This window comes from Ovis canadensis, chromosome 12, assembly GCF_042477335.2.
Source record: "Ovis canadensis isolate MfBH-ARS-UI-01 breed Bighorn chromosome 12, ARS-UI_OviCan_v2, whole genome shotgun sequence".
Lineage (NCBI taxonomy): Eukaryota > Metazoa > Chordata > Mammalia > Artiodactyla > Bovidae > Ovis > Ovis canadensis.
The window spans coordinates 14736535-14758669 of record NC_091256.1 but is presented as its reverse complement, the minus strand read 5'-3'; the positions used below and the strand labels follow the sequence as shown (position 1 = coordinate 14758669).

The 22135-nt window shown below is 50.2% G+C and overlaps 1 protein-coding gene across 1 annotated transcript in view; it reads left to right on the top strand.

Moving 5' to 3' along the window:
* The first annotated feature begins 9313 nt into the window (after positions 1 to 9313).
* RAB7B (RAB7B, member RAS oncogene family) overlaps positions 9314 to 22135 on the top strand; it is a 28493-nt gene continuing 15671 nt past the window's right edge. Inside the window, exons 1-4 of the mRNA XM_069544520.1 lie at positions 9314 to 9732; positions 18342 to 18410; positions 18894 to 19020; positions 19772 to 19987. Of these exons, the coding sequence (XP_069400621.1) occupies positions 18358 to 18410; positions 18894 to 19020; positions 19772 to 19987 (396 nt within the window). The 5' untranslated portion in view covers positions 9314 to 9732; positions 18342 to 18357. The remainder of the gene's footprint in view (positions 9733 to 18341; positions 18411 to 18893; positions 19021 to 19771; positions 19988 to 22135) is intronic.

The following is a 22135-nucleotide window of genomic DNA, read 5'->3' as shown; positions in this document are numbered from 1 at the left end:
CACCTCCATGATGGAAGAACTAAGCTGTATGCCCATACTTTTTATTGCTTTTTGCTAATGGTGGAAATCTGGCCTGGGAAGACTTCTTACCAGAGCTGCTGCAGTCTCTCCCTGTCCACAGGATGGTAGAATAACTGAAGTCCTAGGGAATGTGGGAACCACAACCACAATCCTAAGGGGTGTGGGAAACTTTTATTGCTTTACTGCTTTTTGTCTTATGATGGAAATCTCCAAACATGTGCCCAAGCAGAGACCACAATACAATAAATCCCTGTGCACCCCAACTCAATTTTTATGACACAGCCATACTCGGCCAGGCCTGTTTCATCTTGTACCACCAGCCACTCCCAGCCCCACACACCTGGATTATTTTGAAGCAAATTCTTAGCATTATATCATCACATCAAAAATTTATCCATAAACCTTTCTAATACAGGTATCCCCTGCTTTTCAAAAGTTCACTTTATACCACTTAGATTTTATGAAAGACGTACATTAGTATCTGGGCTTCCCAGGTGGTGCTAATGGTAAAGAACCTGCCTGCCAATGCAAGAGATGTAAGAGACGAGGGTTCAGTCCTTGGGTCAAGTAGATCCCCTGGAGGAGGGCATGGCAACCCACTCCAGTACTCCTGCCTGGAGAATCCCATCAACAGAGGAGCCTGGCAGACTACAGTCCATACAGTTGCAGAGTCAAACATGACCGAAGTAACTTAGCATGCAGGTACGCACACACCAAAAGAGTTCATGGCTATACATATATGCACACACTTTTTTTTCTTTTGTTTTTACTCTTTTTTGCCTTTATATATATAATATATATAGTCTTTTTGCCTATATGTATATATACACACATATATTTAATGAAATTATTGCTTTCAGAGTGAATTGAGAATAATCTGATCCAAATAAACCAAGAGCAGCATAAGAAATTTCTCGCCTGGGAAATCCTGTGGACGGAGGAGCCTGGCGGGCTACAGTCCACAGGGTCGCAAAGAGTCGGACACAACTGAGCGACTTCACTATAGGCTTCCCTGATAGCTCGGTTGGTAAAGAATCTGCCTGCAGTGCAGGAGACCCCGGTTCATTCCCTGGGTCGGGAAGATCTGCTGGATAAGGGATAGGCTACCCACTCCAGTATTCTTGGGCTTCCCTTGTGGCTCAGCTGGTAAAGAATTCGCCTTCAATGCGGGAGACCTGGGTTCGATCCCTGGGTTGGGAAGATCCCCTGGAGAGGCGAATGGTTACCCACTCCAGTATTCTGGCCTAGAGAATTCATGGGGTCGCAAAGAGTCGGACACAACCGAGCGCCTTTCACTTCACTTCACTTAGCGTAATAAAGGGGTTAACAACACAAGCTCTGTGGAGGCGGGGGCCAACGTGTAGAGAACACCCCCACAGTCTTTCTCCTCAAGGATGATTGCCACGTGGGCAGCTACGCTGGTGCAGCCGCCTGGTACCTGTGGTTCCAGGAGCCTGCGTGGCAGAGCTGAGTGTGAAGGTGATGCTTCAGTCACGTCTTAGGAAGTGAAAGCGCCCTCAGTCTCGAGGCTGCCCTCACCTGGTTCTGTTCTGAGCACTCTGGCCCCTCAAGGCAGAAGTGACGCTTTCAGTCAGCGTGGACTAGGCTCCTGCTGCCTGTGTAAACCTGCTTAGCCCGAATAGCTGCTTTGGGTTTTCCACAACTGACTTGGGCTGCTTGTGACCTTCACCTCTGAAATCCAGGACCCTGTTCCGTGTCTGATACTAGGTCACCACCTCTCAGGGACGGGCCAAGAGCTTTGGCCAAGCTTCCCCGTGCCCTGGGAAGGATGCTGCATTCATTTCCTAGGGCTGCCCCAGCCAGGCACCACAAAGTGAGTGGCCTAAGTCGCAGGTATCTGTCGCCTCACAGTTCTGGAGACTAGAAACCAAGACGGACGGTGTCAGCGAGGCCACACTCCTCCTTGGAGTCACGGGGAAGAATCCTTGCTCACCTGAGCCAGCCTGTGGTGGCGGCTGGAGTCCTCACTGCCCTAGGCTTGCGGCAGTGTCGCTCCGGGGTCTGCCTCCCTCATCACCTGATGCCGTCCCCGTGTGTGTCTATGTCTCTTCCTTCTTATAAGGACACCAGCCATATCAGATGAAAGGCCCACCCCACTCTAGAATGACCTCACCTCAATTTTAATTGCACTTTCAACGACCCTATTTCCAAATAGGGTCATTCTGAGGCATAGGGCTTCAGGCTCCAACCTATCTTTCAGGAGAAAAAAATTCAAACCAGAGCAAACGCTCTGATAACTAACTGCTCTTAGAAGGACCCCTAAAGTCCTTTAAGGGGTTTTTGGTGTTTTGTTCTTCTTTTCTTTTTCTTCTTTCCCTCACACAAAAAATCTGTAAATTAGGCAGAGGAGGTTTTCTTACCTTGTTTTGTTAATGGGGAAATTGGAGTATAAAACAATGACACAAGTCATCAAAAATAGAGATAAAAATAGGATGCATGCCTCACAGCCCCTCACCCACGGCTTCTGATTCATACTCCTCCCTGGCTTGGGTTACTGGCAGTTCAGGGTATGTCAAAGGTAAAGATGAAAGGTCGATTCCAGCCAGTCTCCCTAACAATGTTTTCTTGTTAAAATAAAAATGTATAAGCTGCTGAAAGATTAGTGGTTGCTGACTCCCCCAAAGAATCCAAACACCTTCCTCCTGCCTGCTCCTACATGGAGATAAGATCCTGCCAAGAGGATTCCAGGGAACCTGCTATTGTTTGTTGGGGGACAGGAGGCCTCACTTCCTTTGAGGCATCCTCCTCCTCCTGTTCTAAGTCCTATAGCCTCTCCTGGGGGGCCTGGGGCTCCCATCATCACCACCAACATGACAGGAAGAACACAGGCCTCAAGTCACCCCTGTCTGAGGCTCTCGCCTGGGAATGGGAATCTTGAGTGGGCCCCACAGGGTGGAGGGGAGCCTGGCACTGAGTCGTGCGTGGCAGGCACACAGAGGCAGCTCCTGAGGCCTCAGTGATGAGGTCGTCAGGGCTTCTCTGCTTCTGTCCTTCCTGCCGTGTCTACTGTTTTCAGCTGAACAGCTCTGGCACATGCATATCACCGTGGAAGGGAGGCTGGGATGACTGCCCCGTGTGGACGTCAGTGGCCTTGGGAGCACGGCTCAGTGACTTTGGCTAGGGAGCTCTTAAAAGAGCTTGTGCTTATGAGAGGAGGTGTACAAGAACTCGCCCAACATCCACACAAACCTGGGGTGTGTGGAAGACACCAGGGTTTAGAGCCACAAGGCCAGGCCTCAGGACCACAGTGTGTTCCACTCCTCAGCGTCAGCATCTGCCCTCGTCTTTTCCACACTTGCTAGGTTATGACATAACAGTAGCTTCTTTAACAGAGAACCCCCCTCTCCCAGCCAAATCAAGTGGCTTAACCCAATTGAAGTGTATTCCTCATTCATGGAGAGGCCAGTTGAAAAGACAATGCTTCAAAACCCTGGACTCCATTTGCCTGTGGTTCCTGCACTCCCTTGGACCTCAGAGTCATTCTACTATCCTGTGGGCAGGGAGAGTGCAGCAGCTGTGCTAGGAGGTCTTCCCAGGCCAGACCTGAAAGAGGCCCAGGTGCCAGCGGGACACTTCTCTGGATTTATTTGACTTGAGGTCTACAGGAGCAGGCGCTCTGTCTTATTCATCTTTCTGTCCATCGGCTAAAAGGTGGTCCGCGGCCACAGCTGTCTAGAGGGGCTGGGAATGGGTAGCGAGCTGTGGCCTGGTGGTGTATGGGGGCTTTGAATGAACACTGGTCGTCTCTGCCTCACCAGGCCTCTTGCGAGGATCCCTTCTTTTCTCCTGCTTCTTAAATGTGAGTGTGACTCGCGTCTGCCTCAGCCTCTTCTCTCTGTCCCCTTCCCACCACTCTGAGATGGGGCGTCTCTGCTGGGTATGGCCTATGGAGACAGTCCCCGAGTGGACCGACCATCTCTAAACCTGTGACTTTTTCAAATTAGCTCCTGTATCTTTGTTTCTCATCCTGCACCAGTTGGTCATACGGTTCTTTCATTTGCCCAGCAAATATTTATGGAGCCCTACCTTAGGCCTGTTTCCCTAAGAGGAAATTTTTTTGGAAATGCCTGAGTCAGAAGCTGATATTTAAGTTTTTATTGGGAAGTTCAATTCCAAGGAAGCAAGAAAGCAGAAAAGGGAAGTGAGAAAGACAGAGAAGGGGAATAGATACAAGGAGGTGAGCTCAGAATGGACCATTGGCAGGATGGTGTGAGGGCTGTGAGTGAGTTAGGACTCCTATCTGCCGGGATCTTTCTTCTCCTGGATCTGTTGCTCACAGCCTTTCTTGGGGATTTGGTCCCTGCACGTCCGACTTGTAATCGCGGCCTCTCCAGGAAACTGCTGGGAGCCAGTGTTCCTGCCATCCCCCAGCCCGGGAGGAGGCCCAGCACCCTGTCCTTGGTCAGCACCCTGCCCGCAGGCTCCTTGACCCCGGTGGTCGTGTTCACAGGTCTGAGACCAGGGAACAGCAGGAGCCCTCCCCAGTACTGCTCTGGCCAGAAACAAGATGGGGAGCGGGGAGGAGGCAGGCCTAGCCCAGAGCAAGCGCCAGGCACTGTCCCTGCGGCCTGGGCACACAAGCATGCACCAGATAGGTGGAGTCTGCCCTCACGGAGCCTAACTGGGGTCAGGAAGACGTCCCACTGAGAGGAGCCCCCGCACCCCCTACCAATTGCGTTGTCTCCCCCCAAGGTGAGCAGCATCACACCCAGGCCCTCCAAGCTGCAGCCTCCTCTGCAGAGCCGGCCGCTCCCCCGCCCCTCACACCCCCTCCAACCCCGAGCAGTCCTCAGGTTCAGTCAGCCATGTAAGCGCCCTCCAAGTGCCGGAGTGAGGGCAGGCAGCCGGGCTTGCAGCCACACCCGGCCCAGCAGGGCTGCCACGGCATCTGTGGGTGGGGGGGGCGCCAGGCCGCGGCTTAACTCCGCGACCGCGGGCCTGGCGGGTCTGTCACAAGGTCGCATCCGCCACTTGTTCCCTTGTGCCCCGTCACTGCCTTTCACCAGGACTATTTCCAGGGCATCCCAACCACCCGACCGGGTCTCTCCTCCTCCCAGACACATTTCAGAAGCCCGGCTCCAACCACATTTGCCCCTGCTCCAGTCCCCAGCAGCTCCTCACGGCTCGCCTCAAACCCAGGCTCGGGGCTCCGGGGCTCTGGAGGGCCTGGCCTCCACCTCACCTCCTCCCTCCACTCCCGTGTCTTCTACCCCGGGCCAAACAGGGCCACCTCCATTTCCTCAGCTTCATGGTTTTACTCCCAAGATTCTTTCTTCCCTGTTCACCAGAGGAGCACAGTCCCCAGAAGGACTCCTTTTCAACAGGTGTTGACACTGTAGCCGCGAGATATTAGACCCAGGGCCACAAAAATCCAGGTTGGCGTCTCAGCGCTGTGGGGTGCGCCTGTGAAACAGTCAGCCCTGGCGGCGCCTCTTTTGTGCCATCTCTCTTCTGCCAAGCAGATCAGCCTCTTGAAACCAAGGGGAGCCCTGTGGGGCTCCCAGCACAGAGGCCTTTTCCCCCTCATTTCTTGTAGACAAGACTCCAGCCTCCATGACCTTTCCTGAGTTCCATAGGGCAGATGTAAACAGTTTCTAATCAAGGAAGGAGCCACCAAGACCCACCTGAGGCAAAGATTAAAGGGCCTAGAGGATTAGGAAACTGCACACACCCTCATCTCATCAGCAAGCCCACTCTTGGGAGGTATTGTTACAAAGCTTCTCATCAAGTCCTCCTCTGGGGGACACTTAGCTTTTCAAGGCAGGCGTCTGCTGTGTCACCCTTTGCCTGGCAAAGGAATAAAGCTGTCCTTTGCTATTTCACCTGAAACTCTGACCCTTGAGACTCCATTCAGCACTAGTGTGCAGAGAAGCTGAGCTTTCAGCATCACTCTTCCCGTCACCCAGGGCCCACGCAGCCCCGCCCAAGACCACGTCTCATAGTGAACCTCACTCCCTGGCCACCTACCACCATCTGGACATGTTCCCAAGGCATGCATCTTCCAGTGAAAATCCTTCCTCTTCACAAAGCTTTCCTGTCTGAGATCCTTTAAATCTCCACAACCCTTTAGCTGTGTTTCTTATACCATTATTTGCACCATGTCTTATTCCCACTGATAAAATGCCAAGTATCCATTTTGTGTCCCCACAAGGGGTATGACTGTTGAATGAAAGCGTGCAAGAGAAAGAAAGGAAGGCAATTCAATGAACACATAGTCAGGGCCTCCCCCACAGAGCAGAGGCTGAATGCCATTTTCCAGTGGAGCCTGTGTCAGGGGGAGAGAGGGGAAGCTGCTGACTTTTGATCCATGTGGACAGAGGAAGCAGAGACTAGAGCCCAAAGGTGCTTGGTGACTTGGCTTCCCAAGGCGTTAAGGGCAGTTCTGTAATTATCTCTGAAAGTTTAAGTTTCAGTCTCATGTTCAAAATCAGCTGAGGACGGTCCACTTCCCCTACTCACAAGCGCCCACAGCAGCCAGGGGGCCCATGATCACTTCTAACATGCTCTCTGCTGCTGCTAAGTCGCTTCAGTCATGTCCGACTCTGTGCGACCCCATAGACGGCAGCCTACCAGGCTCTCCCATCCCTGGGATTCTCCAGGCAAGAACACTGGAGTGGGTTGCCATTTTCTTCTCCAACATGCTCTCTAAAGAGGCTCAAATGCGCTTCTGTAACTTTACGGATACCTGTCTGTCCCCTCCCCCAGCACACATGTGTCATTCAAAACCGGGTCCCCAAAAAGGAGAAGAATGGGGGCCGGGAGATTCCAAAGGGCACCAATTTAAAAGCAAATTAGCTGTCAGAAACCAGTGGTTGTCCCGAGGGTGAACTGATACACCCTTTCAGTTCAAGTAGACCAAGAGGAATTTGCCCTGGAATTTTTCCAACTTTAATGTATGCTGTCCAATTATTACACTTCATGGAAGTCACTGCACCCTCCCTCCAGGCGTGTTTGCCAGTGAAACAAAGAAATGAGTTTCAACTAGAGCTTCTGTTCCATCAAACATTCCTTTCCAGGCCCTGTATCTGTCACTTCATGTGGCCAAGTGTGGGTTCAAGGATATTAAGTCCACCCTTAAGAAATGTAGAGTCTAGTTGACCTAACAGACCTAGACAGTAAGCAGCGATGAAGCGGTATTGGAGACTCAGACTGGACAAAAGAACTTTCTAACAGTGAGGACTATTAAACAAAGGGTGGTCCTCATGAGGAGGGAAAAATCCCAGCTCGTGCGGGGATGGGGGGCAGGGACACCCCCAGTGTATAAATGTATTATAAGCCTTAGAGGGGTTCCTTGGGATCTGGTGAGTCACCTCATTTGCAAGTGTCTAAACTCACTTTATTCTCCTTTAATCTGCCAACCATAGTTACCCAAGGCATAGTGACAGGCAGCTCAAATGAACCTTTCACTAATGGTACTGAGCAGGACCCTGTGGGACTCTAGGGTGATAGGGAAAGAGTAAACAGACAAAGTAGATGACTGAATAGTTAATCCCACTAGGGAGCCGTCAAAAAAAAATATGGGAGACCCCTATAAGGTAATGATTACTCAAGAAAGCAGGTTTGCTTAACCACAAAACCAAGCAAGCTTGCTTAGCAACAAAACCACGCAACAGAAGCACGTGACACCCCCCAAACAATGAAACAATGGTGGCGTGAGACCATGCGCTGCCCAGTGAGCTCAGGGCGTTAATGATCCCTAGGACACGCTCTCTGCACACATAGAAAAACAGTAACTGCGGACCTAGCTTGACCGCGTAGGGATGAGAAAACTCCGCTGCTCACCCTGGAGGAGGAGCTGGTGACGGAAACATGATGTCTCCTCAAGAAAGGCAAAGAAGCTCTTCTCCCGCTCCTACTTTTCTTTTGACTCTAAAACTGTAGCCCACTAAGTTCTCGGGTGCGGCATTTCTCACCTGCCGCCTGTAAGCCTCACCAGCATCCTATTCTAATAAATCACTTCTCTGCTGTCACTGAACTCTTCTCTGCACTGGGACGTAAAGGACAAGCTCTTCAGAGGCCCCGGAAATGACACCTAATGGCTTCAAGGGCACAAAATCTTTCTGTGTCCTTCATTTCTTTGATTATAGGAAAAAGTCTTCATTCAGCCTCTGTGACCTTCCCTGAGTGCCAATGGGCAGTTTCAAGGAGTTGTTAGTTAGGGAAAGGAGGGGATGCAAGACAAGGGAGAAGCAATGCAGACCAGCCTTGGGGCAAGGTCCTGCTTCGCCATCAACGGATACACACAGCACTATCTAAGCTATTCTGCAGGTACTGCGGGAGAAGGCAATGGCACCCCACTCCAGTACTCTTGCCTGGAAAATCCTATGGACAGAGGAGCCTGTAGGCTGCAGTCCACGGGGTCACGGAGAGTCCGACATGACTGAGCAACTTCATTTTCACTTTTCACTTTCATGCATTGGAGAAGGAAATGGCAACCCACTCCAGTGTTCTTGCCTGGAGAATCCCAGGGACGGGGGAGCCTGGTGGGCTGCCGTCTATGGGGTCGCACAGAGTTGGACACGACTGAAGCGACTTAGCAGTAGCAGGAGCAGCAGCAGGTACTGAAACCCCCTCCAGGGGACAGAAGTTAAGGATTATCAATGGTATGCCGCCCACAGGCATGCAGACCCCAGACCAGTTGGACCTGAAGGATGACGGTACTGACTTCTACTTACCTCATCCAAGAATGTGCACGAGCTGACCACACCTTCTTTGAACAATTACTATAAAACCTCTCACCATCTTCTTAGGTTGGGACACACAATTTTGAGGACATTAGCCCTCTGTGGCCCCCCTTTACCTGGCAAGGTAATAAAGCTATCCTTTTCTGCTTCACCCCAAAGTCTATCTCAGGGATTCGATTTGGCACTGGTGTACAGAGAAGTGGAGCTCTAGGGAACACTAACATTTTAACTCACTGTAGGTTCCTAAGAACTTCAGGTTGGGTCCCACGCTCTTACCCGAGAAGCCCGGGGAGATGTCAGGACTTGCCTCCCATCTCACGAGTCTGGTTCTGTGTGTGTGTGTGTGTGTGTGTGTGTGTGTGTCGGAGGTGGGGGGTTGGTGGGGAGGGAGGTATTGATGTGGTGTGTGTGTGCAGCGTAAGAGTGAGGGCAAGGTGTGGGGACCAGAACCTCTCCCTAGCAGGCACACACGTGAGTCTGATAATTCAACCAACAGAAGGGCAGCTCTACTGGCTGGCTTCCAGCAGCAGATGCAGAAGTTCCTAAAAACAGCCAGAGGCTTTTTATGATAACAGACCCTCTGAGGCACAGACTCAGACCCTCAGCCTCTCCTGCCTCATCCCTGCCATCCGCCCCGCCCGCCCTGCCCTGCCCCAGGGCCCAGAGTCTCTGTAAACTCCATTCTCAGCCGGCCCCAGATCCAGTCTGCGAGGAAGCCCAGCTTTCCATCCTCCCCACCCACTCCACCCACAGGGCTGAGGTCACACCGGCCCGGCCTCTTTTGCAACTTTCCCAAGTTTGTGCATAAAGAGAGAGGAGGAAAACTCAGAAGGAAGTGACTTGGCCTCAGCAACTTTGCTCCCAAAGCCTTTTTCCTTTGATCTAGCTGAGACTGCTGTTCTAAGAGGAGCCCCCCAGACTCAGGGACGACCCCCCACCTGCCATCGGAGGCTGAGAAGGCTCTGGAAGCTTTTCCTGGTTCTTGTCTGTTCCAGCAACCCCAGAGGTATTTGGGTTTGTGGGTGTGGGGAGGAGTGGAGGACAGGGAGGCTTCGAATCTGGCAGCTGTGGAGCGTAGATCCAGCCCAGAGACCCCTCCACGCCTGAGCAGCTCCTAGAGGGTGGCAGCAAGCCAAGGCAGAAAGGACTCCTTGCCCAGCCCAGCGAGCCAGCCCGGTTGGGGCTCTGCATGGCCGCAGGCAGGGGGCAGGACGCTCCGGCTGGCCACACAGTCAGAGGAGGGCAGAGAGGGAGCCGGCGGGGCTGGGCCCTCCAGCACCCATCACACTGACAGGGCACCTTCCAGGGTGGAACTGGGTCAACCCAAGGGTCTCGTGGGGAACCAGGAAACTCCTGGAGTAGGAAAGCGTCCCTCTTGTTCTAAATCGTAAATATTTCTCAGCGTAGCTCTGCAGGGCTCAGGGAGTCAATGAACAGAGTTGAATAGACTCAGAGCTTAGTCTTGGCTCGCTGCAAGCTAGTTGTTCCCGACTCTGGAGCCCGCTGGGCTGTGATGGCGTTTTGTTAACTGCAAAGTGTCGTGTAATTACTAGGCATCATTGTATATTAATGAAAATAATTGCTCTGGACTGTCTGATCCATTCCCTATCACACAAGTGCCACGGAGATAGTGATTGATCTATATCTTTGACCTCCATAGTACTGATGTGTGGTAGGCACGCAGTATATATCCTGATGGATGGATGGATGGATAGACGACTGTTCATTGAAGACTCAATATTCCTGGCATGGGTCAGCCTCTTTAGAGGGATTGAAAGGTGTGAGGCATTGTCCTGCCCTCTAGGCACTGACAGTCTACTTGGAGAGATAGGACTAATACCCCAAATAACTTAAAGAACGGGAGTGCTGAGCCTCCTGAAACCAGGACTGTGGGTACACATCCCCGAGAGAGCAGGTCTGAACCTGCTGCGATTGGGGTGGGTGAGGTGGACTTGCAAGCCTTCCTGAGAGGCAATAAAGACTTGTGCTCTCTTGATAGCCTCTTTTCAAAGACAAACTTGCTCCCAAGATTGTAAACCCCATTTATGTGTTAGGGTGGATACCTCTGAGATTTGCCAAGGCGTGGGAGCAGAGAGGGTAGGAGGAAGGGGCAGGCTTTGCCGGCTGCTGAATGCTCATCTGCCCCTGCTCACTGCCTCTCATCCCTCCTCCCTGTCCGCAGCAGTGCCCCCTCACCCAACACCAAGGAGGCAGAAGCTTGTGTCTGGGTCCTGGTTGGGGCCAGAAGGGCAGAGAGAGAAGGAAAGTGGGCAGGTGAAAGCAGATTGGGTCCAAGAGTTCTTAGGAGACTGGCTTAAAAACACTTGTGTGGAGGGGGTGGGTTGCATGGGGAGGTATCAGCTCTGTCTTTCTTACTCTCTGGGCAATGAGTTAGCTTTAGCAGATGGGCAAGGCTAAGTCCTGGCAGGCAAGAGAATAGTTCCCGGCAGACTCTGTTCTGTGTGAGCCTGGGCTGGCTGAACAGGGGCCCTGCTTTCCAAACCTGCTTTTCTCTGTTATTTAACAGTGGAGGGTGATGACTCAGTCTGGCCTCTAGGAGGATGCACTGGTTTAAAGCATCTGAGTCAGCTGGGTTGGGAGGGAGGAAGCTTAAAAGGACAGCCGGTGCCAAAGCCCAGCCAAGGGCAGAACCCGGAGGATATGGGAAGAGCCTTCAGCACATGCTCCCCTGGGGAGCCCAGCCAGTGTCTACCCACAAGCCACCGAGCGTCACCACAGATGCAGGCTGGTCACCCTCCGACTGCTAGTTATCCTGGGCCCAAGGACCAGGCTGTTTAATTTTTCAAGTAGAAGGGCTCACACATTTACTGCTGAACCACCCTAACAATGCATAAGCACAAAAACAAAGAGAAAAACCATTTTCCCCCAGTAGAATGTGCCCCCAGCTGTCCAGACAGCGGAGATCTGTCATATGCCTGTGAGGAACAGCAGTGACCTTATACCAGGTCAGCATGGGACCCTCTCACGTGGGATTCCTTACAGACCCAGCTGGGTTCTTCTCCCAGGTCTCTTCTTGGAGTTGTACCTGATCGTATTACCGACTGTCATGTGAATCCATTGGGAGAATGGGGCGTTTCTTCTGCTTTTGTTTCTTGGCCCGGCATTGCTTGATCCTAAAAGTCTTGTGAGAAGGCACGGTGAGGAACAGAGTCAACCGCACACACCGAGGTGGTGGAGCAGGGGAGGCAGGGACATGCTGTTGTAAATAGCCCCCCGCAGCAAATCCCTGCCGTTCCGGGGGCGGAGGGTGGGACTGCCTGGCAGCACACGTGGAGGGCACATTAGGGGAAGGACCAGGTGGTGGTAGGTGAGGGAGATCGGAGTAGAAGCTGAGGTGAGCTAGAATCTGGAGAAGAAAAGACTCAAGTAAAACTCCCACCCTGTGAATCCCAGGAGGGCTGGCGTGGAGCAGAGGAGCTGGGCCTTCTGTCTGCGGCTTCTGGAGGAAATCCTCCCCTGGAGGAGGGAAGCCCATTGGGGGCACATCTGGCTCTGTCTCTCCGTGAATATAGTGGAGGTGTGGGAGGTTGCTCCAGGTGAACTTTGGGGTCCTTCTCTAGCGTACTGGAGCAGGATCCACACAGGTCACTTGAAATCAGCCTTGGTGGGAGCCTGCACCGCAGAAAGCAGCAGGCACTGCGGATCCGGCCTCTGTCCCCGGCTACGGTTAACCGTTTAACTGGGTCTTTTTAGTTCGCTATAAGAACGAGACACACTTGCTACCCTGCAGAATCAGCCTCAGCCATGACGGATGTCTACTTTACCCACAAGGGAACAGACTCACCAAGGTTAAGAAACTCTCCCAAGGCCACAAGCACACGGAGGTGGGATGAAAATCCCGACTCTGAAACTCATGATCATGGTCCCCGGAGGCCTCTCTCCTGCCCCAGACACAAATGTGCCTATCCTGTCAGAAGACTTTGGGCTGCCATCCATCCATTCACCTGCTCTTTTTAAAGGAATGTCATCTTTATCAGATATTTTAAATTACAATAACTTAGACTTGTGTAACAAAATTTAACGGGAGGTATATAAAAGAAAACAATAGTTCCTAGCCTTTAATCTACCTTTCCCAACCTCCTGTTAATCATTCAGTATGTATCTATTCATAGCTTTCTGTATATGGCAAAGAAGGAGTGAAATAGCTCAGTTGTGTCCAACTCTTTGTGTCCCCATGGACTGTAGCCTACCAGGCACCTCCATCCATGGAATTTTCCAGGCAAGAATACTGGCTGCTGCTGCTGCTGCTAAGTCACTTCAGTCGTGTCCGACTCTGTGCGACCCCATAGACAGCAGCCCACTAGGCTCCTCTGTCCCTGGGATTCTCCAGGCAAGAACACTGGAGTGGGTTGCTATTTCCTTCTCCAAGGGATCTTCCCAACCCAGGGATCGAACCCGGGTCTCCTGCATTGTGGGCAGACGCTTTGCCGTCTGAGTCACCTGGGAAGCCCAAAATTGGACCCCACAAATGTGTAAGTCCCCACAAATGTCTTAAGAGCATGGTTGAGGATAACACTGGAGCCATTATAATTCAGCATTTCTATGGAGAATTTCTCCAGACAAGAATACTGGAGTAGGTTACCATTTTCTTCTCCAGGGGATCTTCCCAACACAGGGATTGAACCTAGGTCTCCTGCATTGCAGGCGGATTCTTTACCGACTGAGCTACGAGGGAAGCCTCTGTGTATTGCAGGACAAGGCAGTTTTGTTTTTTCTTAAAGGAGTGAATTAAAAAAGGGTCTGTGTATTACAGGACAGGCATAGATATAATATTAAACATATGGTCACATACGTAGGGCTGTTGTTTGTTTTTATACATTTGGAATCATACTATACAAAATGTTCAGTGATTTTATTTTACTTAAATCATCCTTTTCCACTTTATTAATTGACTCCTTTGAAAACTGCCTAGTATTCCAGAGTGTGAATGATCATAATTTATGCCACAGTCTCTTACTGATGGACATTTAGGTTACAGGGTTCTTCAGCAATTACCTTTACAAAAATGTGTATTTGAGCATATGTGTATTTCTGTTGGATACACTTCTAGAATTAGAATCTACGGTATGTTCCTATTAAATGTTGTTACTGTCAAATTACCCGTCAAAAAGATGGTGCCAATTAATAGTCTATCAGCAATAAACGAGAGTTTTTCCCCACCCATTTGTCAACACTGATTTTTTTTTCTGTTAGTTTTTTTAAATTTATTTTTTAATTGAAGGATAATTGCTTTACAGAATTTTGTTGTTTTCTGTCAAACCTCAACATGAATCAGACATAGGTATACGTATATCCCCTCCCTTTGAACCTCCCTCCCCACCCCACCCCTCTGGGTCGGTTCAGAGCCCCTTTCTGAGTTTCCCGAGCCATACAGAAAATTCCCATTGGCTATCTGTTTCACTTATGGTACTGTGAGTCCATGTTACTCTTCCCATACCCCTTACCCTCTCCCCATGTTATTATCTTCTTTTCTCATTATTTACTTAGTTAGCTATTTGGCTGTGCCAGGTGTTAGCTGTGGCACGCAGGATCTTCGCCGCATAATTCAGGGTCCTTCACTGCAGCATACGGACTCTGCAGTTTTGGTGTGCAAGTCCAGTAGTTGCGGCATACAGGCTTAGTTGTTCCATGGTGTGTGGGGTCTTAGTTCCCTGACCAGGAGTCGAACCCACATCCCCTGCATTGCAAGGCAGATTCTTAACCACTGGACCACCAGGGAAGTCCCTATCATCAATCTTCTTAATTTTTGCTGTTCTGGTGGGTGAAAAAAGTAGTATTTTTTACTTAAAAAGTAGTAAGTTTGAGTACCACTCAAAACTTACTGCTCTGCTGGTTGCTTACTCTTTGCTCACTTTTGTGTCCTGTGTGGTCTTTGATTGCCGTCTGCGGAGTACTTTACAAAGAGTGGGCGTTGATCTTCTGTTACCCACATACGCTTCCTGCCTCCCCTGCCCTCAACCCCAGCTCTGCTGCGCCATGTCAATCCCAAACCATCCAGCCCCCAAGACTCTGACAGGGGCACCAAGAGGGTGTGTGATCCTCCCTTCCGATTAGCAGAAAGCAGTAGGTAGGACTTAGCAGTTAAGAGTGTTCTCTGGAGCTAGGCCTGGATTCAACTCCCAGCAACGATTAATGTAGGCTCTGCCACTCACAGACTGCTTCTAGAGGTGAGCTACATACCTGGCTCCTCTAAACACCTGCTTCTTCAGTGGGAAAACAGAGATAACAGTAGCATCAATCCCCCAGGCTATTCTTGGGTACAAATAATAGCCATCAGATAGCTAACATTTCTTGAGCCCTTGATTTGTGCCATAAATGCATTATAATAAGGTATTATGTGTTATTAAATTCATGATGATATGCATATTATTTGCATATTCACACAGTGCTCTGCACAACACCAGGCAAGTAAATTTTAGCCTAGAGTGAGTGTTGATGGCTGTGTGGTGACATGTCTCACTCCTCTGCTTCAGGACGCTCACGGGCCCCTGTGGTCAGTCTGCACACGAGAGCTCCTGTCCAGCAGCCCATTCCCTCAGCTTCTGCTGTGCCTCTTAACCGTTTTGGCTGCCTTTCTCTCAGTCCCCTACAGGTCTACCAGGAATTGGTTGGGGTTTACCAGACCTGAGTCGAATACCCTAGATCCAGCGCACACGGATTCTACAGATTCGAACTCACGAGGTCAGGGGGCAACACGCACAGAGCAGCCTCTCTGGCCTCCAGCTCACACATGAGCGCATCCGTATGCTGCGTGTGTGGCCTTAGATGAGCTATGAGTGACTTGGCTTCTCTGCGCCCCGTTGTACTCATTTTGAAGCTCAGAATTCTCTAAGCTCTTCAGAGCAACCCCTGCGGATGCTCAGCCAATGCTGGTTCCCTTCCCACTCCCCTGCCCGGCTGTTTTCTGACTCCCCAGGGCTCTGTACTGGCTTTTGAGGCGAAGTTAGCAGGTTACACCAAGCCTTTAGGTAGGAGCCCACCCTCGCTCCCTTTCCTGAGTGGTGACTGATGCTTAGAGACACGTGCCCTTAGGAGTTTCTGAGTCACTTATCCTGAAGCTGGTTTCCTGGTGGGCAGTGACCCCATTACAACATACTAACCCTGCTTCATAGCTTGACTTCTCTTCCTCTGCCTGTCTGAAGTGTGGGAAGCGTATGACAAATGAGTAAATAAACATTTGACAAGATTCTTGGCCTGATAGTCATGACCCTTAACCTTGCTTCCTTCCTAGGCTTTCTCTCCCTACACTCTCACCTCACCCTTCCTGAGGCAAACCACCCTTGTCCTCCACTCACCTATCCCCCGAGCTTGGTTGTTTCATTCTCTCCTCTGAAATATTCCCCCAACCTCATGCGTCATTTCTGCAGGGCTCAGGTGGATTGCCGGCTACCACAAACACATACACACACACACAACCCCTCACAGCACTTTCTCCAGGCTTCGCTCAGGACAGTTTCCACTTTCTCTCTGCGGTAATCGCTTATTTGCTTTGTCCTTTGCTCCTCCCAGTGTCCAGGGCAAGTCTCTCATGGCTCAGTGACTTACAACTCCAATAGATGAAGCATTTTTCAACTAGAAGGAGACTTGTGTCACTGGGACCCAGATGGCTCATTCTGTAGTCAGAAAGCCAAGACTCAAAGACAGGAAGTAACTGGCCCCAGCAGCAAAGTGAGAACTAGAACCGAAACCTCAGGGCATCCAATGGAGAGCCATTCCCAGCACCAGGGAAACTCAAGTTGGCCAACTTTTGATACCTCAACCAGGCAAAGTCGGATCAAGGTTAACTCACATACATCTGGTGCATCCGAGATTAGAAGACCCAGGAGTTGGGAATAGTATATATGTGTGTGTACATAGGGGTAGAATGAAAAGGCTAATTAAGCTCAATTCCCTGAAACAGTTTTGCTTTATCTTCTTAAGAATAATAATTATATATGCATAAATATATCATTTGTATGTATGTATGTATAAACATGAGGCTTCCCAGGTGGTGCTAGTGGTCAAGAACCCATCTGTCAATGCAGGACAGGTAAGAGATGCAGGTTTAATCCCTGGGTCTGAAAGATCCCCTTGAGGAGAATATGGCAACCCACTCTAGTTTTCTTGCCTGGAGAAGCCCATGGACAGAGGAGGCTGGTGGGCTACAGTCCATACAGGCACAAAGAGTTGGACTCAACTGAAGTGGTTTAGCATGCACGCATATATATAAACATACATATAAGCGTTTTCCTCTTACAGGAAAAATACTTGTTTGACATGTTTGCTGTAAAAAAAAAAAAAAAAAAGGAACATACTCTAAAAAGTATAGAGAACAAAAGTAAAATCATGTAGTTTTCTACCATCCAGAATTAATCACTTACATTTTTTATATATTTCCTTCTAGAACTTTTTCCATGCAAGTAAGAATTCATTTCAGGCTTTCCTGGTAGCTCAGCTGGTAAAGAATCTGCCTGCAATGCTGGAGACCCTGGTTTGATTCCTGGGGCAGGAAGATCCCTTGGAGAAGGGATAAGCTACCCACTCCAGTATTCTTGGGCTTCCCTGGTGGCTCAGATGGTAAAGAATCCGCCTCCAGTGCAGGTGACCTGGGTTCGATCCCTGGGTTAGGAAGACCCCCCAGAGGAGGGCATGGCAACCCATTCCAGTATTCTGCCCTGGAGAGTCCCATGGACAGAGGAGCCTGGTGGGCTGCAGTCCATGGGGTTCCAAAGAATCAGACATGACTGAGTGACTACGCACACAACAGGAATTCGTTTCATTACTGGGGATGGGGATGGGGGTATGGTTTCTACAGTTCAGTGTCTTTTGTTTTTCATTTAGATCCCATGGCATAAGCATTTTCCCGCATTATTATAACACGCTCACAAACTCCGCTGTAATGACTGCTTAAGAGTTCACTCTGCGCTGTAATTTTTTTAACCATTTCTTAATTGTTGGATGTTTATCAATGACACTGGGGAAGCACATTCTTGAACAAGAGCCTTTGCCAGCATTTCAGATAATTTTTTTAGAACAAATTCCTAGAAGTGGAGGGCAGGGACATTTTTAAGGCTCTCTACTGGCTGCCAAGCAGCTTTCCAGAAACATGTACCAGTTACACCCCCACCAGCTGCATGAGAGAAGAGCCTTTTGATTCTGCCAAGGCAGCAGCACCTCGGGCTGGGGGAGGGCACCGCTCCACCAGAGGCCTCTCTGCGGTCCGAACAATGGGCCCCTTGTCCCGCCCCCATCTCCTCTTCCCGCACTGCCCTCCACCCCAGCTCCGGGCTTGTCTGTCTGCAAGGCCTCTGTTCAGTCCAGTCCAGCCTTGGTGTTCCAGGCTGCTGCCTCCAAGAGCAGGGAGGGTTAGAACTAAAGGTGAGAGGAGAGCCTGTCCCGTGGGGCCACCATCCTTCCAGCCCCAGGGAGACCCCCAGGAGAAGTGAGGGCAGGGGTGTGTGGGGGCTGCTAGGCCATCTGCCTCCTTCGCAGAACAAGCCCACCCAAGCCCCTGGTAGTGATCTGCACATGGCAGGGGAGAGGAGAGGCCAGCCCCAGTGACAAAGGCCACAGGGGCCTCTGGACAGCTTGGGGACGACTTCTGTTTCCCTGCAGATTCTGAAGCCCCTCCATGAATCCTCGGAAGAAGGTGGACCTCAAGCTCATCATCATTGGAGCCCTGGGGTAAGCCAAGTTCAGCTCGGGGTCTGGGGGCTGGGAAGCAGCCCCTCCCAAGGACAGTGAGACATCCAGGATGTGCTGCCTGCTTCCACAGGTCCCTTTCTGATTCAGAGTGGCACCAGGGAGGGCGTTCCACCCCAAGGAAGGGAGCTGAGGTGGGAGAAACAGACCTGGTTTTTGAACCCAGCTCTGCAGCAATGCCACAGTACCTGGGTGTGTGAGCTAGGCAAACCATTTAGAGCGTCTGCCTTCCTCCGCCTTGCCACATACACGAAAGGCCTGACCATTTTGCTGGGAGGCACTCAGCTCTCTACAAACTTCTCTGCTCACCTCGGTCCCTATTTCTAGAGTCCACTCCCTAGTCCCTTGCTACTCAAACTGCAAATGTTAGAAATTCAAGGTCTCAGAGAGAAACGGTGGTGAGAAGGGCAAGATGCTGAGAATGGTATGGGGGTGCGTGTCACGTGTCCTGGTTTTTTCTCTCAGTGTTGGAAAGACCTCCCTCCTCCACCGATATGTGCATAAGACATTTTACGAAGACTATCAGACCACACTGGGGGCCAGCATCCTCTCCAAGATTATCATACTGGATGACACAACCTTGAAGCTACAGGTGAGCAGCCCTCCCATCCCCTCTTCAACATACATGCCTGAAAGTCACCCCACAGTTCCCGGACAGGCACTCACACAGCAATGTGCACCCAGAAATAGAATCGTCTAGAGCATAGATCAGCAAACATCAACTCATGGGCCAAATCTGGTCCTCCATCTGCTTTTGAAAATGAAGTTTTAATGGAGTACAGCCCTGCCCATTTGTTTCCTCGTGACCTTACGGCTGCTGTCACACTATATCAGCAGTATTGAGCAGCAGCAACAGACAGTAGTATTTGCAAATCCTGGTATTCAGGAGTACTTTCACATCTGACCTGGGAGAAAATGAGGGCTCAGATGTGAAAGTACTCTTAAAAGGGTTAGTTGCTCAGTCGTGTCTGCTCTTTGCAACCCCACGGACTGTAACCCGCCAGGCTCCTCTGTCCATTAGATTCTCCAGGCTGGAATACTAGAGTGGGTACCCATTCCCTTCTCCAGGGGATCTTCCAGACCTGGGGATCGAACCTGGGTCTCCTGCATTACAGGTAGATTCTTTACTGTCTGAGCCATCAGGGAAGCTAAATATTAGTGCAGAGATTCTGTAGTGTACATGAATGACAGAGACTCATATCCGTGTATGAAAGGACCACATGCACCTTTACCAGGGATCTGCCCCCTACCCAGAAAGGAAGCTGTGAGATGAGGTGGCCTGGTTGAACGTCCCTTCAGCTACTCATCACGGCCCCATGGGGCCACTGCTCTTTCCCTTCCAGATCTGGGACACAGGCGGCCAGGAGCGATTCCGCTCCATGGTGTCTACATTCTACAAAGGCTCTGATGGCTGTGTCCTGGCTTTTGATGTCACTGACCTGGAGTCCTTCGAAGCCCTGGAAACCTGGCGGGGTGATGTTCTGGCCAAAACCATTCCGATGGAGCAGTCCTACCCCATGGTGGTGCTGGGGAACAAGATTGATCTGGCAGACCGGCAGGTACCGTCAGCTCATCCATCCATTCACCAAACACGTGAGGACCAGCTACATGCCAGGCGCTGGGCTAAGTCCCACACACACAGAGCTGAAGCAGGCATAGTCCTTACCTTAAGAATTTCACAGTCTAATAATGGATGCATTTTAAAGATAATTATGGTGCAATATGGTAAATCATGAACAATCATAGAGATCACCTTGGGGACCACAGTGAAAGGGCATCTATCTACTGAAATCCAGGGTATAGAAAGGGCTTCCTAGAGGAAGTGGGTTCCAGGCTAAAGAAACAACATGAGCAAACATAAGAAATAGCATCATGATATGAGCTGAGAACTGAAGGCAATTCTGTCTAGAGACAGGGAATGAAAGAATGCAGGCCTAAGAAGTAGGCACGTGGGATTTGAATTAACCTGTAGAATAATTTTTTTTTTGGTAGAATATTAGTTCTACCCAAGGTCAGATAGGGAGTCTGTACTTATGAATCCTTGAGTCTTCAGATATTCTGAGAAAATAGTAATATGTATTTTTGTAAAATGTAATATGTAGCTTAAGCATATTCTACATCAGCTGGCTAACCACTTAACAAATGATCTGCTTGCTCCATGACGGCAGTGACCACATTTATGTAGGTATTTACTTATTGCAGTGGCATTGAGTCAAGCTCTGTTCATCGTTGCCTACTAATAAGAAAAGAGTAAAAGTAATGTAATTTATAAAAGATGTTCTTGTGCCAAACAAAACCCAAAAGACACCACAAAGAGTGTTTGAACAGGTTGTCTTAGAGTTTCAAACAGAGACAATAAATGGGGAACTGAGTCATCATATTTGAACCACATTTTCAAAAGGGTTCAAGTAAAAAGTGACAGGAGAACTGAAGCATCATCTGGAAGGATGAAGGGTGGATGGTGAATGAGGGTGCTTCCAGCTAAGCCACTGCCTCCATAAGGAAGAGCCTCCTGTTTAGAGAGAAAGATGAGCTTGGATTTGACACGCTGAGTTTGAGCAGCTTATAGAACAGCTGACTGGGGATGACCAGTAGGCTTTAGAGCACATAAGAATGAAACTTCAAAGGAGAAGTCTATGCTGGAAATAGAAACATAGAAGTCATCAATTCTCTGGTTACTTCAGGTTGCAAATTTAGTGTCAATTCTCTAATTACAAACCCTCAATCTCAAATAAGAGTCAAAGTCCTAAGGTGGTTCACAGCCAAGCAGTCTCGAACTTTCGCACTGGGGCCAGCAGCAGGTGAGAACACGGTGGCCTAGGAGGCAGATCCCATTGCCAGCTCTTCGCATCCACGTGTCCCCCCCTTCTCAGGATGACTCTGGGTTCAGGCTCTGTTAGGAGTGAAGCAGAAAGAGGGAGAAGTGGTCGGAAGGGCAGGGAAATCTTTATTTGACTGGTACTGTCTCGAGACGGTTTGTGCGCTCCAGCAGATATGTCTCTTGGTGGGCGACTCCTTTGGGTCCTAAGAAGCCTCCAGTGGAACATTTAAATGAACCTCCCATGGCAAAGGTCTTGCATATTCTTCCTCTCTCTCCTCAGCTCCTAATTTAGGAGTTTAAGAGCCATCCTCCATCCTACGGTTCGGCTTCTCCTGCAGATGCTCTCCCAGGGTTTGTAACAGCCGCAGGCTGGCGAGCTCTCCTTCCCAGGGCGCACCGGTGCGTGCTGGCTGCACTGATGAGCCTGGGGTAATTCATTCTCAGGGCACCGTCCTCTCTCTGCCCTGATGCCTTTCGCCTTAAACCCCGCGGGTGCAGTTAGATACCAGTCCACTGTAGCCACCAACTGCCACGTGGCCTCTCTGAAGTCCTCTTTTGGTCAGAGTTGAAGCTTTATACGGTCTTCCTCTTGTGTGGGTGTTCCCCCAACAGAGTTCTCTGCAAAAAATATCCTTTCTAAACCCTCCTTTTCAATCTTTTTCTATTCACGCCGGAAGGCTTGGAGTCATTCAGCAAATTCTTGCTCATCAACCTTTGGAAATGTGCACGGTCCCGTGGGTGGGCTCTCTCCCAACTAACTTGATGTCCAGCATCTATCAGATGGTAGTGTCTCTGCCACAACTTCCATTTTAGCATCTTGCTTCTGTAGGTCTTGTGGTGGGAGGTCAGGGGTGTTCAAGACTGAGAGTCTGACTTTCCCTCAGTG